The sequence below is a fragment of the Ursus maritimus genome, unplaced genomic scaffold (genome assembly GCF_017311325.1).
Source record: "Ursus maritimus isolate PB19 unplaced genomic scaffold, ASM1731132v1 scaffold_21, whole genome shotgun sequence".
Classification (NCBI taxonomy): Eukaryota; Metazoa; Chordata; class Mammalia; order Carnivora; family Ursidae; genus Ursus; species Ursus maritimus.
In genome coordinates, this window is record NW_024424564.1 from 12,226,438 (window position 1) to 12,243,018 (window position 16,581).

General features: G+C 42.5%; 1 protein-coding gene across 4 annotated transcripts in view; it reads right to left on the minus strand.

Moving 5' to 3' along the window:
• Window positions 1-16,581, minus strand: part of PTPRR (protein tyrosine phosphatase receptor type R) — a 122,826-nt gene that overhangs the window by 5,046 nt on the left and 101,199 nt on the right. For 3 of the 4 annotated variants that reach the window (XM_040637262.1, XM_008684295.2, XM_008684294.2), the window contains one exon: window positions 12,615-12,728. In XM_040637262.1, coding sequence (XP_040493196.1) covers window positions 12,615-12,728 — 114 coding nt within the window. Of the gene's footprint in view, window positions 1-8,382; window positions 8,655-12,614; window positions 12,729-16,581 lie in introns of those variants that run through there. The other variant, XM_008684293.2, reaches the window with a different exon arrangement.

A 16,581-nucleotide genomic window follows, 5' to 3' on the forward strand; every position in this document is an offset into this window, starting at 1 on the left:
GAATGCTCTTTTTAGTAACTTTAAAACCACCATCCAACTCCCTTTTAAAGAACAGGCACTAAAATAATCTTTGACCTCCAATAGATCATAGTTTAAATTCAACCTAGGCTGATCTGAAAAGATTTCCATGCTGATCTGGGTGATGCTTCAGTGGAGAAGGCCTATGGGGCCCGAAATAGTCGGACCATCACGAGCCAGGCAGTACGTACCACCATCACTCAATACATGTATTAAAGCATTGTCTCCCCTGGGGAATCCTTTAGGTACAAAGCTGTTTCCCAGAGTTCCAGATTTCCCAGATCAAAGAGAAACAAAGTATGCTTATGCAATACCTTCTGCCGAGCGGCAATTAGTTTATGAAAAAAAGAGTGGGGAAAAAATACAGGGCAAGGGGACCCAGTCAGTTGTAAAAGTGATCACGGCTGTGAAAAGTCTGGAATGCCAAGGTGTCAGGTTCAGCACCAGTAGGGACCAAAGTGGGTTAAAACAGAAAAAGACGCCATACACTGCTGTCAAGACCAATCCCTTCTCCAACACTTACTAGTTGCTCTACCTTACTACAAAACCTTTGCAGCACTCCGTTTGCTCGTCTGCGAGATGATGGGTATCACGTAATGGTGCCTACCCTAGAGTGCTGCTGTGAGAAAGGAGCGGGACCATCCATTTAAAATGCTCAGTACACAGCAGAGCACATACACGTCCCATACTGCCGGCCCCTCTCGCTGTTCTGCTCACTCTTCGGTGCTCTCTGGTGGAACAGGACTGCCTGGGAGCCTCGGGGATGGCCTTGGAGAACTAAGAACACACCTGGCAGAGGACACGATATTGCCCTGCTGGGGCAAGCCTAGATGGAAAGATCCAAATAGGTTTCTGCGTATTAAGCAGCCTAGAAGTCTGCTCCAGTGGAGGCAGGTGATGCCATGGAAAGAAGTGGGCTTGGAGTCTGACAGATTCAAGTTTGAATCCTTGCTTTTGAACCTACTTGCTATATGATTTTGGACAGATCATTTAATCCTTCCCAACTGGGGTTTCCTCACTTACAAAATGACATTAATGCCAAACCCCGTCATTGTGAGGATTAAATGAGTCAGGCCATATCAATGTCTAGACAAAAGGCTCTTCAGAGAGTTTTTTTTTTTTTTTTTTTTTTTTTTTTAAGAATTTACTTATTTACTTTCCAGAGAGAGAGAACAAGCAGGGGTCAGTGGCAGGCAGAGGGAGAAGTGGGTTCTTTGCCAAGCAAGGGGCCCAATGTGGGACTCAGTCCCATGGTGACCTGAGCCAAAAGCAGACGCTCAACCAGCTGAGCCACCCAGGCCTCCCTCTTCCTCTTTGCAGAATTCTTAAAAGCCTAAGGTGCCGCAGTGGTCCCTGAGGCTATGGCAGGGTGGAAGAGGTTGGGTTTTAGGACAAGCTCCTAATCCTAGTTTTGACCAAGGCAGTTGTGCCTTTTATTTTATTTTATTTTATTTTTTAAGATTTATTTACTTATTTTTTGAAAGAGAGAGAGAGAGAGAACGTGCATGAGCACAGGGTGGGGGAGGGGCAGAGGGAGAGAGAGAATCTCAAGCAGACTCCCCGCAGAGCGCAGACCCTGACTCAGGACCGCTCTGAGATCATGACCCCAGGTGAAATCAAGAGTCGGATGCCCAGCTGACTGAGCCACCCAGGCGCCCCTATTTTATTTACTTTTCAATTGGTTTTTCCATGTTGGTGTTCTATGGAAGATTTTGTCTTCCCATTATTTTGTTTCCTGTTGTTCGCAAAAAAGTTTGAAAACCACTGGCTTGGCAAACGGTAGTTACCTAGTAAGGTTTCAAGTTTTGCAAGTTGTTTTTAAAGATTTTTTACTTTTACTTTTTTTTATTTAGAGAGAGAGAGCGCCTGCATGTGAGCAGAGAAAAGCAGAGGGAGAAGGAGAGAGAATCTTAAGCAGCCTCCATACTTGGCGTGGGGCTGGACGCCGGGCTCCATCTCACCACCCTGAGATCATGACCTGAGCCAAAATCAACTCAGACGCTTAACCGACTGAGCCGTCCAGGAGCTCCAAGTTTTGCAAGATTGAAATGAGAGAATCCACAAAACACTTAGCACAGTGACTGTTATTTAGTGAGTACTAAATATATACTACATTCTTTTTTTCTTATTCTTTTGGTAAAGCTAACACTATGCCTCGGATGCGCATACATGTGATTTGTTTGGGACAGTCCTGGTTCACTCCTGTTGTTGTCCTGTAACTATTAATAGAACCACCTTCACTTACAGAAAGTGCCTTGCTTTGGATGGTAAGTTTTTGTTCACCCTAATTATGCCCTGTGCTGTGCCATGGAAGATAGTCATTCCTTTCACTACAAAAGTGGTGTTGGCTACAAGGCTCTGATTTCTCGGTGGTCACAGAATATGAACACAGTACTTGGCGAGGCCAGAGAGGATTCAGATAGAACGCCCTTCTAGAAATGTCAGATATCTCCTATCCCATTAGCCCGACCAAACACAAAAACCAGAGTCTTCTGTCTCCCTGCCGGGAAGCACGTAGCTGTATCAGCTGGGGGTAGACTCAGGTTAGAAGGAAAAGAAATGTAGTTTTTTCCTTTTGCTACTTGGGAGGGTGTGTTGAAAAAAGCCCTCCAGATGCCCAGGAGAGAGATTTGGTTTTTAACATGTTAAAACTGTGACCTTTTGTGACTATTAACTCACACGTACAGAGAGCAACAGCCTTTCCTGCTTCCCCGCCCAGCGTGTATCCGGTCTAATCAGTAGACAGAAGAAATTCTACAGCGGTGACTCACTTCTGGGCTAACAATGGAACTTACGCTCCTTGGCTTTTTATTATTTTTGAATCTGGAATTCTTTTGGTAAAGTTTGGTACAGTAAATTTAGAACAAAAGGTGTGGACGTTAATGTGCCTCATGGGTAAAGCTTCGACAGCTTGGGCGTGAGTCAAGCCAGGCTAACGTCTGCTGCTGTCACTCAGGTGACTTGAACAAAGGTTTTCCCCAGGTCTTTATACAGATGTCATAGCAAGGAGGGAGAATTTACACATGAATGTTCTGACTCATTGTGACCAGGTATTCTGAACATAGACACTTTCCCTGGAATAGCTGTGTTCCAAAGTATTTGTAGGGGCATAAAAGCCAGCACACATGTAATGATAATCTAATCATAATTCAATACTCTAGCATATTTTGAATTTCATTTTTTCCCCTGAAAATTAACCAATTTTCTTCTGAACACCCAGGTTAACACTCAATTAACTCCAAGCTGAGAAGAAGGAAAAGGTTGTCCTGGCAACCACTTGGGAGATTCATTTGGCATAATCTGTTTTATAAAAGGACCTCTTGTAATGGTCTCAGGAACTGTGATGTCAAGTAAATAAGTCCATCCCAATTTCTGGGGCTTTATTTTTAAGTTTCCTTAAAGGAAGTAAACCAAAATGTTTAATTTCTGATCTTCAAAGGAGATCTTTGAAATTCACCAATTAAGGGGATCTTTGCAATGAGCTGGGAATGCAGAGAGACATGGATAAATGTAAGGGTAGGGTTGATAAAGATTATCTGAACAGGTGGAAATTTTAGCTTTGGAATTCTTTTAAACAAGTTTTGGAAACAAAGAATACTTTGGGGACACACATTAGCCTAGAAAACTGATGGCTTACATATACCTCCTCTTGGATTGTTATAGTTAAAAAAAAAGAGAGAGAAAAATCATCACACTAGAGTGATTAATCAAAACATTTAAACAATGGTATGACGCACACTGGAAGCATTTTTCTATCCTGTCTGGGAAGCCACAAGCAAGGTCTTTGGATGTCATTCCAATGTAGGCCTCCAAGGTAAGGATATACAAAGACAACAGCAGATTTCACCAGTGATTCTCTAAAAGAAGGATTAGACAGATTGTTTCCTGTTTCTGGGGAAGGGGGGGGGAAAAAAGGAAAGAAAAAGGCCTTGGAACTGCATAGTATTTTATGTGCTTCACTTCCCAAATTCTGTTTTCAAGTTCTTCCAGTGTCCAAAGGTGCCCAACGAGATTAAAAGAAATATGATGGGAAGAAGTTGTCCGAGGTCAACCCCCCATGGAACGCATTCCTTTCATCCCTGCCTAGATGTCTTCTGATGGCCACATATTGTTCTTTAGTCATTCTCTGTGTGCGTGGAAGGCATTTTTTTGAGTTTTCTGGGTCATTTTATTATGATGGATTATTATTATTTTTCAAAGGGACAGGTGTGTCTTTCATATTCAGTGTATAAATGACTTTCTGTCACTATCTCTTACTGCAAAACGCTAGCACACAGAAGCCGAAACGAATCTTTTGTAGCAGGAGCTAAGTATGGTCAAAGCTGGTTGGTTTAGCTTTAACAGCGACAAGAATTATCAGGTAGATGGTATATTCAGAACAATGTGGTGATATTTAAGTTTAGAAGGCTTAAGGGGCTCCCGGGTGGTGCAGTTGGTTAAGTATCCAATTCTTGGTTTCAGCTCAGGTCGTGATCTCAGGGTGGTGAGATCGAGCCCCCTAGCCGGGCTCTGCGCTCAGTGCAGAGTCTGCTTGAGACTCTCTCTCCCTCTCCTTCTGCCCTCCCTGCTGTGCGCACGATCTCTCTCTCTCTCTCTCTCAAATAAATGAATTAATTAAAAAAAAAAAGATTAGCAGATTTAAGCCAGGTATGGAAGGTCTCAGTAATAAAACATGATTACACTGGGTTCAGCTTAGCGACAATGTTATGGGTCCTTTTTTTCCCCCACCATAATTCTTTTTTTTTTTTTTTTAAAGATTTTATTTATTTATTTGACAGAGAGAGAGACAGCCAGGGAGAGAGGGAGCACAAGCAGGGGGAGTGGGAGAGGAAGAAGCAGGCTCATAGCGGAGGAGCCTGATGTGGGGCTCGATTCCACAACGCCAGGATCACACCCTGAGCCGAAGGCAGACGCTTGACGACTGAGCCACCCAGGCACCACTCCCACCATAATTCTTGAAAATTGTTGACCTATGTACGTGTGGTAACCCACCATTAATAGGAAAACATGAGTGAACAAAACATCCCTTTTTGTCATGCCGGCCAATAGAAAGTTCATTGTATTTATCATATTCAGATATTAATAATAATCTAAGCTGAAAACATCAGAGATAAACAATTTTCCCTGGTTTATACAGCAACCAGTTCAGGGTCATTGGCAAAGGCAGAACTAGGATGCGAACTTCCTCTCAAACTGTATGTAACCCAATGCAGTCTCCCACTCCAGAAAATAACAGCGTTTGGGGAACCAAACAAATTCAGAATTTAGCCAATCTAATTAGAGCAAAACTGGAAGTTCAGTTCAGAATGTCTAAAAAAAGCCCCAAACAGACAGTCAAAATTCGTTATGTGACTTTGGATACATCATTCACTCCTTTCAGGTCTTGGATTCCCCCTGAAGAATGAGAGACTTGTACAGTGTTCGACCAGATTTCTTTTAAACCATCCCTTTCCTCGTAGGTGTTTGGCAAATGTTTTGATTGTCTGTTTTTGCCATTCCATTGTTCTCTACAGAAATAAAGGTTCAAAGACTCAAAGAACACAATAGCTGAGAGCGAGGTTAGCGAGTCAGATGATCACTTCCCAATCACTGAATCCCAAGATGGAAAAGGCACCTTATTGGAAGGGTCCCTGAATCCCTTGTGCTCCTGTCATTAACAGTAGACCAAATAAACACACATACACATGCGTCACTAATTTGCAAATGCATGTAGGTGATGTTTTGATTCACAGAATGAAAGTTAATTTATAAGCATTAAGGGTTTCAAAATACAGTTATCAAGTTGAAGTCCATAAAATATTTTACTCTTAAAAAAGGGGTCCTTATACCAGGAGAGGTTGGGGTACACTGATAATGTCCCATCTCTCCTTTTACATATGTAGACAGTAAGGCCTAGAATGGGGTCCCACATGGAATTAAGGCACAGCCAGGACTAGCAGCAAGCTTTCTGACCCCTGGGCCAGCGACCTTCGGCACCTCATACTCTAGTGGCTGCCCGCTTCCTAGTCCCACCAGCCAGTTGCTTGGTCCCAATTGCCTGATACGTACTTCATCCTTAATTAAAAATGAAAGCTATGGGAATGAAGGAATGATCCATTAATGCACTTCTAAATAAAACACTTGTGGGTGCCTTGCACTGAATTTGAACTCCTACTTGGAAAAAAAGAAATCCTAATTTAGTTCAAAATATGCTCAAAAGTACTATTAAAAAGAGAATCACAGACTCATGAATCTGCAGGGAGAACTGCAGCCTCTATTAATAGAAGTTGCCCTAAAGCCAATAAAAATAACATCTTGCCAGAGAATGAGGAATCCACCAAATGGCTTTGTCACTGTTGTTACAATGGAAACATCCATTCAGCATTAACACTTATCTCTAAACCAGACCATTTGAATTTATTGCTAAAATGCAGATTTGTGATCTGAGTACAAATTGTCTGCTTCTGTCATGTTGAATAATAATAATTGGGCATTATAATTTATTATTATTATTAGGAATCAGGTTTTTGATCCTGCTCAGTGCTCAAACTCTTGACTAATCAGTGGTGGGACAAGCCCATTTCAAGTACCTAAATCACTGGACTTTCTTCTTCTTTGCTCTTAGTCCTGCCCTGGACTTCTCAGAGGAGGCAAATATAATTGGTGGGGGGGTAAACCATTAGGAAAAAAGAGGCACAGCGTGCAGCCTTGGATCACTAGTGGGTAGAGGTCATTGTTCAAGAGAGTATGAAAGGATAGGAAAAAGCCTGTGGAGCTTGTACTCTGCAGCATACAAAGTATCAGCTCCTTGATATATTGGCTCTGTCTTTTGTAGCCCTCATTATACTCAGCTGGGTGCTCCTTTTTAATGGTCCCCACCCACGCTCAAATCCCCATGCCGTCCCCAGTCTTCTCTCCACCACCAAACTTCTTGAAAGAACGGTTTATATTTATTATTTACAACTTCTTTTCCTCCCATTTAGAAAGGCTTTGAGAAAAGTTTGTATGGTCAAATAAATATGAAAGAGAGCTCAAGGGAGATTCAATGGATTTCTGTGTTGGGGGACTTCCCAGATTCCTTAATGTTTTAATACCTACTGTAAATATCCAAGTGGAGAGGGCGTCTGAGAAATAGAGTATATAGCTCAAATTTAATTGAGAGCCTATTTTGTTTTATTTATTTATTTTTGCCTGAATACAGTCGAAGAGGGTCTGGTATTTGGCAGGCTCTCACAGTTTAATTAATAATTAAACTGTGCCTTGAGAAACCCCGTCTGGAAAAGTCTGTTAAGGAATCCATCTTTCTATGCCGAGGTGCCTGATGCACGTATGGTAGTAAGCGTTTAGGAAATGTTTGTTGAATGAATGAATGAATGCCTGATTCGGGAGCACCGCTCTAAGCAGAGATCTTGGGTGCCTGCTTTACAGGACACAGGATGCAGGAATCAGGCCCATATACAAACACTCATCCTAAAAATATCCCACCTCAGGGTCAGCTTCATGGGCTTGTGACCTGCTGGGTCACACCAGCCCCCTCCCCCCGTGCTGAGAAGGACCTTTGCACTTGGGTTAATGCTCTACTGTCACGGTCTTGAAATATTTAATAATTTTTTTTTTAGCAGGGGCCCCACATTTCCATATTGCAGTGGGCCCTGGTAGCTGATCTTACCCAAGGAATCCCTTGTTAGAGTTCTTCTGTTTCCTCTCCACTCCCCTCACCTTCCCAGTGCCCACGGCTCTCTACCAGTCTTCACTGCAGGGCTTCAGGTGTGCCCAACTTCTGGGGCCCTCTCTTCAAGTCCCCGTCATCAAAATCCAAGTTCCGAATGTATTCCTAATGCATGGATTTATATTCACTTTAGCTACCCTACTCTAGCTGGAAGGGACAGATCACCCTGTTTAGATGAAAGGGTTAATAGCTGAGAAAGCATAAGGTGTCACCCTCACCTTCCATCTCCAGGTTCAATGAACTTTAAAAAAGAATGATTCTTTTCGTCAAGGATTGGCTCTCTAATAGCGGTATTTCAGACATTCACCACACACAGATATTTTAGGCATCCTCCATAGACAGATATTTTGGGATAAGGCAACTTTCCTATGTTCCTCAAATTATATTCTTAAGGCAACTGCTGACAGTATCACTTTATCTCTTCATGGAACAGCTCTCATTCATACTAGACGTTGTTTGAAAAATTATGGTGTCATTGCATTTATTTTTAACTGGCAGAGCATTAACAAAAAGATATGTTTTTGTCAAGCAGTTTTGCAATAAACATATTCGGAAAGACTGTTGACTTTCATCTGTAATGATCACAACTTTTGGGTTAGAAGTTGGAAGTCCTGGGTTCCAAAGAGATATATTTGGCCAGCTTTTTAGCTACATGATTTTGGACAAGTTCCTTGATGATCCTGAATTCTTTGTTTCCCACCAAGGAACACCTCTGTTCCTACTTTGGAGTTCATTTTCGGAGTTCAATGAAACTTATGAGACATGTGCTTTGAAGGCCGTGGTGGGGAGGCGATGATTATTAAATCAACTTCCAAGTGTCAATATTGGGTTCTGGAATGTCCGAAGACAGATCCAGGACTGAAGGCGAGGGTGGCCACAGAGACTCGGGCTGGGGACAAGGTCTGAAGAACTGATGAAGAAAGATAAGCTGCAAGAACAGAAAGGTGGGCGTTCAGATTTTCTGGGATCAGTTTTTCTTTTACTGGCATGAGCTTGAGGATGTGGTCAAAGGCAGCAATCACCTACAAACTGGCATTTTCATGATGAAATATGACAGGAAAAAAAAATTAGAAACTGAAGCAAGACGCAAGAAGCCTGGAGGAGAAAAAGTTGGATGAGGTGAAGGAAAGGAGGAACTTTTTCCATCTCGCTTTTCATAATAAGTAGGGGAGTGCACAGCGGAGGGAAGAGACAAAAAAAAAAAAAAAAAGAAAAGTCTGTTTTGATCCTGTGAAGGCAGGCAGGCAAAGGAAAGACCTTTCAAGGAAGGTTTTAAAGAGAGGATCCACTTCATAAACAACAGAAGCAGCAGCTGCTCAGAAAGAATGTATGTAGAAGAGATGTTGATTAATGACTCAGTGAAAATGATTTCCAGACACATATTGGCAGTAATTCAAATCCAGGGGGGCAGGGAGCCTTTGGATCAGCAGAGAAGTGTTTGGGAGATATGTTTGGGAGATCCTATCAGGAATAAAAAGACAGGCCTTGTGGGGAGACCTTGGTGGTGATGGAAGGCCAAGGCTAAAATTTCTGACCGTTTGCTTTAGGAAGGAAGGAGCCGATAGAGGAGGCATTGTGATATGGTTTAAAAAATGTATTTGTGATTCCATTCAGAGCTAGAGGACAATTTGGTAGACTTGACAGGGGAATGTGACTGGGAAGGGGAAGCCAAGGTGGAGGCCAGGCCCCAAAAGCAGGTGGGGGAGACGGGAGATGGGGGGGAGGGTGAACAGGCAAGATTGAAGAATAACAAAAGCCAAAAAAGAAATGAGCAAACCAAACCCATTTTTTCCCCCAAGGTGTTGTTCTAAATAGTGTCAGAGAAGGTGTTGGAGGTCAACTCGGTTCAGAGTCAGCCTAGATCCATGGAGGGGTCTGACGTTCATAAGAGTTTCAGCACTAGCTAGAAGAGAGGAGGGTGCACGGGTATGGACTGGAGTCCTTGAGGGGCTAGGGGTTCCATGCAGGAGGCTTGTGTACGGAAACACAAAGCAGGAGAGATCAAGGTCACTGTGGGAACAGGTCCAGGCTGACTCGGTGCTGTCCTTTACCCTCTGACGCAAGCCCCACTTCTGGGTGAAGGGAGGACCCAAGTGTGGAGTGAAAAACTGGACCCTATTCCAGCTGGACAGACAGTCCTGGATGGAAGGACACTAAGACAGCAATTGTAAGAGAAGGAGAAGAGATCACTGGAGCTATCTTGTGTACAGAAAGAAAATATTTTTGGAAGCAGTGACATGTGAGGTATGGAAAGGGAAGAAGTGGGAGAGGTAGAGAGCGTTAGAAACATAGGCTGAGTGTCTACTAAGTACATCACGGATGTAATCTCATCTCTCTACTGCCGCAGCCCTGTGAGGTATAAATAATAATATATATTGCTTCCAGTTTATAGATGCGTATTCAGGTTTCTTGCTAAATATACATTGATAATAACAGTGGCTAAACTTGACCTCATGTTTATTATGTGCCAGGAACTTTATAGGTTATCTCTTACTCCTTATAACAACAGTAGCAAGAAGATACAAGTATGACTTCCATCTTCCAGCTGAGAAAGCCCAGACATGAGGACGTCTTGCAACTTGCCTAAGGCCGCACAACCAGGAAATGGAAGCAGCCATGAGGCTCCCGCAGGCGCTGTGTTTCTGGAGGCCAGCGGTGTAGCCACTCCATGAACAGCCGCTCTGTGAAGCCAGTCAAAATTGAGTGAAAAAGAGAGGGAAGATACGCTGACAGAGACTGAGAAGCTACTACTTAAGAAAAGATAAATGATAGCCCGGCTGGGGAAAGGAAAACCTTATCGGGACAGAGGGATTTGAATGTTTAATTTTTAATGATAGGAGAAACTTTATTGATAATTTTAATAACAATGAAGATAATAATAACAGTGCACATTTATTGAAGGTTGCCTGATCCTGTTCTAAGTGATATGTGTGAATGTGTGTGGGTATATATATGTATGCCACTGAATTTTTAGAACAATCCTTTGTCTATTATTGAAATCGCAGGACGTAGCACATAGTAGGTGCTCAATAAATATTTGTTGAATGAATCTTAAAAGGTAACTATCTACATTTTTCGGAGACTCTGGGCCACAGGGCTTAAGTCCAAGAGGCTCAGCTTCCATGGCCCTCTTGTTTTCTTACTTCACAGCATTTATCTCTCTCTGAAATTATCCTGTTTATTTCTTTCCTTTTTTATTATCTGTCTGTCTGTCTCTCTTTGCATCAGCATGTAAACACTAGGAGAGCCAAGCTTCACTCCTCTTGTTTAGTGCTGTACTTGTAGTATCTGGAACGATGCCCCGGGCATAGGAGAAAATTCATAAATATTTGCTGCATGAATGAAAGAAGAGAACCTAATATTTCAGCCTTTCAGAAAAACTCTTTTCCACACTAGCACACTGAATTGCAGAGCAGAGAGGCTGGCTGCCCATGTGCTGATACAGCATATTTTCTGTGTCTGTTTTCTCAGAGAGCATCTGTTTACTTTCTCTATCACTGACTCAACTGTTCACTTACCCAGATAGGCCTAGTTGTGGAGGAAGGAAGAAGAGAAGTTTCTTGTTGGTTTTGTTTTCAACACAGATAAACACAGGTCATCACAAAGATGACAAACCATCTCTATACGAAAACAACTCTTCCACCCACACCCATTAGGATGGCTACCATTCAAAAACAGCAACAACAACAACAAAACAGAAAATAACAAGTGTTGGCACAGGTGAATAGAACTTGGAACCCTTGTGCTCTGTTGGTGGGAACGTAAACGGTGCAGCTACTGTGGAAAACAGCATGGCGGTTCCTCAAAAAATTAGAGATAGGAATTGCTATATGATCCAGCAATCTCATTTCTGGGTATATATCTAAAAGGATCTCGACCACTATTTGGATACCCACATTCATGGCAGCATTATTCACAACAGCCAAAAGGTAGAAGCAACAAAGTATCTATGGATGGATGAAGGGATAAACAAAATATGATCTATACCCAAGGGAATATTATTCAGCCTTAAAAAGCAGAGAAATTCTGACATATGACACAGCATGGATGAATCTTGAGGATATAAAAAAAAAAAAAAAAAATCCCAGGGGCTGGGGGCAGGAGGGAATAGGAGGCTGTTATTTAAAGGGAACAGAGTTTTGCCAGATGAAAAGAGTTCTGGAGATTGGCCACACAACACGCGAATATACTTACCACCACTAACCTGTATTGCTAAAAATGGCTAGGATGGTAAATTTTGTTATGTGTATCTTTTCACAATTAAAAAGAATAGACTGAAAGAAAAGGTGACTCTTGGTACTGTGACACATGCCTCATTTTAAACAATCAAGACCCTAAAATGAATGACTCAGTGAAGTCCAATGAAAATGCAGAGTAAATATAAAGGAAGAGGAGTGTAAGACAGAGAGGGAACAGCTACACCACAAATAACCTGTATTAGAGAGAAGGAGGGATTAAGCATAAGCTTTTGGTTTTATACACTTTCTTTTTTTAAGATTTTATTTATTTGAGAGAGAGCGCTTGAGCATGTGTGCACGAGCTGGGGAGAGGGGCAGAGGAAGAAGGAGACTCCTTGTTGAGCAGGGAGCCTGACGTGGGACTCGATCCCAGGACCCCGAGATCACGACCTGAGCCAAAGGCAGGCGCCTCACCGACTGAGCCACGCAGGCGCCTCTGGCTTTGCAGTCTTGATGGTCAGCGTTGCAAACAACACGTTCATCAATGGCTTTTTAAGGTAAGATATACCTACGCAGTTTCACACATCTCTATAGAGATTTAAGACTTTGGAGCCTGCGACGTTTACCAAGTCAGGCTGACTGGATCAGGCTGTGAGCCCTAATGCTGCTCTGACGTGCCATCTCTGTTCCCCAGGCTGGCAGACACTCACCTGTCTACACGAAGCTGGCAGACAATGCTTAGTGCGTCCACAACTCCTTCTTCTTTCAACTGTCGACAGCCGATGGCTGTAGCAATAAAGCATCCCGTTCTACCGATCCCTGCACTGGAAAGAAAAGACAAAGAGTAAAAAGGTGGAGGAAAAGTAGAAACGATGAACTATATCCTTTTATTTTATTTTATTTTTTTGGTTTTTGAAAATTTTAATTCCAGTATGATACTTGTCGCAGGGGTACAACATAGTGATTCGACAATTCCATGCAACACCCAGTGCTCCTCATGACAAGCGCACTCCTTAATCCCCATCACCTCTTTCACCCATCCCCCCCCAAGCACCTCTCCAAGATAAAAGATATTCTTTTAAAAGGTTATGTCTAAATCTGAAACAGCAAGCCAGGTTTAGCAACGACAATGACCAAAGCTCTCAGGCCCAGAGGACAAACGTGGCCCAGAGCAACGCTTAAACTGTCTTCCGTCATTGAGTTCTATGCAGTAGGGAGAGTCGGGTGGAGGGAGAATAGTGAAAGAGGCATTGCCATTATTCTACAAAGAACAATGAGGACCTGAGTTTAGGGAAGGTATAGGGAGTAGAAAGGAGGAGAAAGACTTAGACACATCACAAATGTGAATCTGGGGGACTGGAAGAAAGGTAGTGCCAATGAGACAAACGGAGAATTCTAGAAGAAGGGCTGATTTGGGTGCAGGGGAGGCTGGTCTTGGATATACTGATGTTGAAGATTCCGGTGAATAACTGAAGATTCAGTTGAGTTTGGGAGAAGGATGTGGCCAGAGGCACATGTTTCTGAGTCATTTCTATCCAGGTGATAGTTGAATAGAAACACTATCCGTCCAGTCCAGGAGGGGTTGCCCATTCATCTGCCTAAGATGGAAGTCATCAACCTAACAAGCCCTTTAACTCTCTCTCCCCATCCTTCCTCCCTCTCCCTCTCCTCCCACCCTTCAGCGATTCCAACCACTAATAGTCTTTATGCAAATTTCTCTCAAATTTACATCTGAATTCCCTAAGTTTCTCCTAAACTCTAGATTAGCATTCTATCTCTTAGCTGGAACTCTTGATGTTACTATTTTGCACTGGCTTCAGTTCAGTGTATCTAAATTCAATGTATCTAAAACAGAATTAATTATCTTTTCCCTCAATGGCATTACCAGTTAGCCACAAGTTTTCCAGCCTAGAAATCTTGGAGCCATCTCCAACATCTCCCCCCTCTCACCTCCCACATCCAATCTGTTACCAATTCTTATATTTTCCACCTCTACTGAAGCTTCTGGGATCCATGCTTTCCTTTCTATAAACTGTGCTCACGTTTTCGACATCTCCTTCCTTCATGGTTAGCAATGATCTCATTATGGTTGCCAAGTCTCAAGTCTCTTCCTGGACTAATTCACGATACACACAGCTGCTAGGTTCATCTTTCTAAAATAGGGATCTGATCATATTACTCTCTACTCAAACGCTGCACATGCGTCGCAGTAGTGACGGGCAGCGTCTGAGCTCCCCACCACGGTGTGCGTGACCTTGCATAATACGAATGTGACTCACTTTCACGCTTTCGGTCTTTTTACTGTCCTCCTTGTATCCTTTGTGCCATTTTTGTCATCTACATGAATCACTGCAAAAAATGGCATTCATTTTCCAACTTTCCTTTCTGTGTTAATGATATTCCTTCAGTCAGAAATGCCCTCCTTACCAGCCTTTAAAACCACAAACATTGGTCATTTTTTAAGATCCTGCTCAACATTATTCCAACTCCTAGAGGCTTTCTTCAGGCTTCATAGTTTGAATTAATAGTTCCCTTCTCAGCCCTCAAATAGCATTTGTTTCTCATATTTGGCACTTGCTTTCTTTTCTTTTCTTTCTTTTTTTTTTTTTTTAAGACTTTATTTATTCATTTGAGAGAGACAGAGAGAGCACAAGCAGGGGCAGAGGGAGAGGGAGAAGCAAACCCCCCTGCGGAGCCGGGAGCCCAACATGGCGCTCCATCCCAGAACCCAGAGATCATGACCTGAGCCGAAGGCCGATGCTTAACCAACTGAGCCACCCAGACGCCCCTTGGCACTTGTTTCTTATTGAATGGGAGTGCAGAGGAATTCAGAGGTGGAAGGGGTTCCCTTTTAGTTGAAGAGTCTATAAAGAGTTTGCTTCACTAAAGAGATAGGATTTGAGCTGTACCTATGAATGGCAGGCATTTTGGTTACCGTGAATGAGAGGGAATATTCCATGTAACATGAGAATAGTATTAAGAAAGAATTGCTGCAGAATAGGATGGATGATGTGCGATAGTGACTAGACTAGCTTGGCCTGAAGAGAAAGGTATCTTAGAGAAATAGTGGCAAATAAGACTGTGCAGGCACGCTGGGGCCTATAAAGGATCTTACATGGAAAGCTAAGAGGTTTGGACTTTGTCCTCTAAAATAGTGGTGCTTTGCTTTTTCTTGCTGTTGATGAGAATTTGATAAAAACTATGAACTTTCAATCCCCAGAAAAACCCACATCACTCTATGTACTCCAATTTGTTAAAGTAATTTCAAGGAGTTCAGTGACCCCTGTGGTTTATCCATAGACCCAAGGTTAAGATCTTTTGCTCTAGGCAATGGGGTGCCATTGAGAAGTGCTGAGCAGGGATTCCATATGATAAAGGAGGATTTTAGGAACATCATGCAAGAGAAGTGGATGGGGTAGGCTGTGCTGGGGTGGGGCACAGGGAAGTGGGGTGTGTTTGTGCAATTAGCCGACTACTTCTAAAATACATGGATGAGGTCATTAGGGCCTGAACTTGGGTGGTTGGACAGGAAGTGATGATTATGGGAGAAGCTTTGAAGGGAAAGCCAATCTGGTGACTGATTAGATACTGAGGCTGGAGTTGAGAGAAGGGCCAAAGATAATTGTCAACATTAGATGTTGAGTGCTTGGAAAAAAGCTGGTCTTATTCTTAGAAATAGTCATCAGCAGGGGAACCGGTTTTATAGGGGAAACAGCTCATTCGTTTTAGATATCCTGAGTGTTTTATGATTTGGGGTGGAGGACGGTTCCAGCCCTAAAACATGACCCATTAGGCTGTCTTTCCTCACCCCCAAGTGAAGTTTAGGATAAGGCCTAATGTTAGAAACTGGATAATGACTCCTTTGGATACATAGATACACAGTGAATTTCACTCTTAATTAAACCACAGAGGTTCAAAGAAGAAGGAGGCTAAAGTTACAATTTGAAGTAATTATATTTTATTTATTAAAAATATCATCAAAAGCTCTCTTGCAAGACTTAGGAAGTTAAAGCAACATAAATTATTTTGACGAAGTATGAAGTATACTTGGCTGGTTATGTAAATAACTTTAAAGTGATTTGCTTTTGTTTGGGCACACTAAAAGGAAAAGGGGAATGAGGTATCAGTTATGAGAGGAGAGCCGTAAGCTAGATGTTCGGGAAGGGAACCACCACCGACCTCTGTTGCTTTTGTCTGCCTGGCCTCCAATACCCCACGTTCTGGTAACAACACTCTGTCCTCCTTTTGGCGAACAACCACTTACCCACTTCCCCCCTTCATAAATTTATTTCCACCTGTTTTTTTTTTTTTTTTAATGAAATCACTTTTAAAATAGCTGACCGGTTTTCACCCCGTTTGACATAATAATACATGTTATCAAGATACCATTCAAGCATGGTTCAGGTGCCATCTTGAAACAATAAAAAAGCCACTGACAATTTTTAAAAACGTGTCATTCCTGGCGTCAACGAGCCTGATGAGGCGAAACAAATCAATGTAATTTTCAAGGTCGAGGGCTGAATAAAGTCTCCTGTTCCCTGAGCCATTGATGTAGCAGTGCTGTTTTCTCTACAGTGTCATTGTTGTTTGCTGAAATGCCCTGATGATACCACATCATTTCCGGAATGTAGCATCTCGATCAAAACTCAAATATGAAGACGTTAACCAATTTCAGTA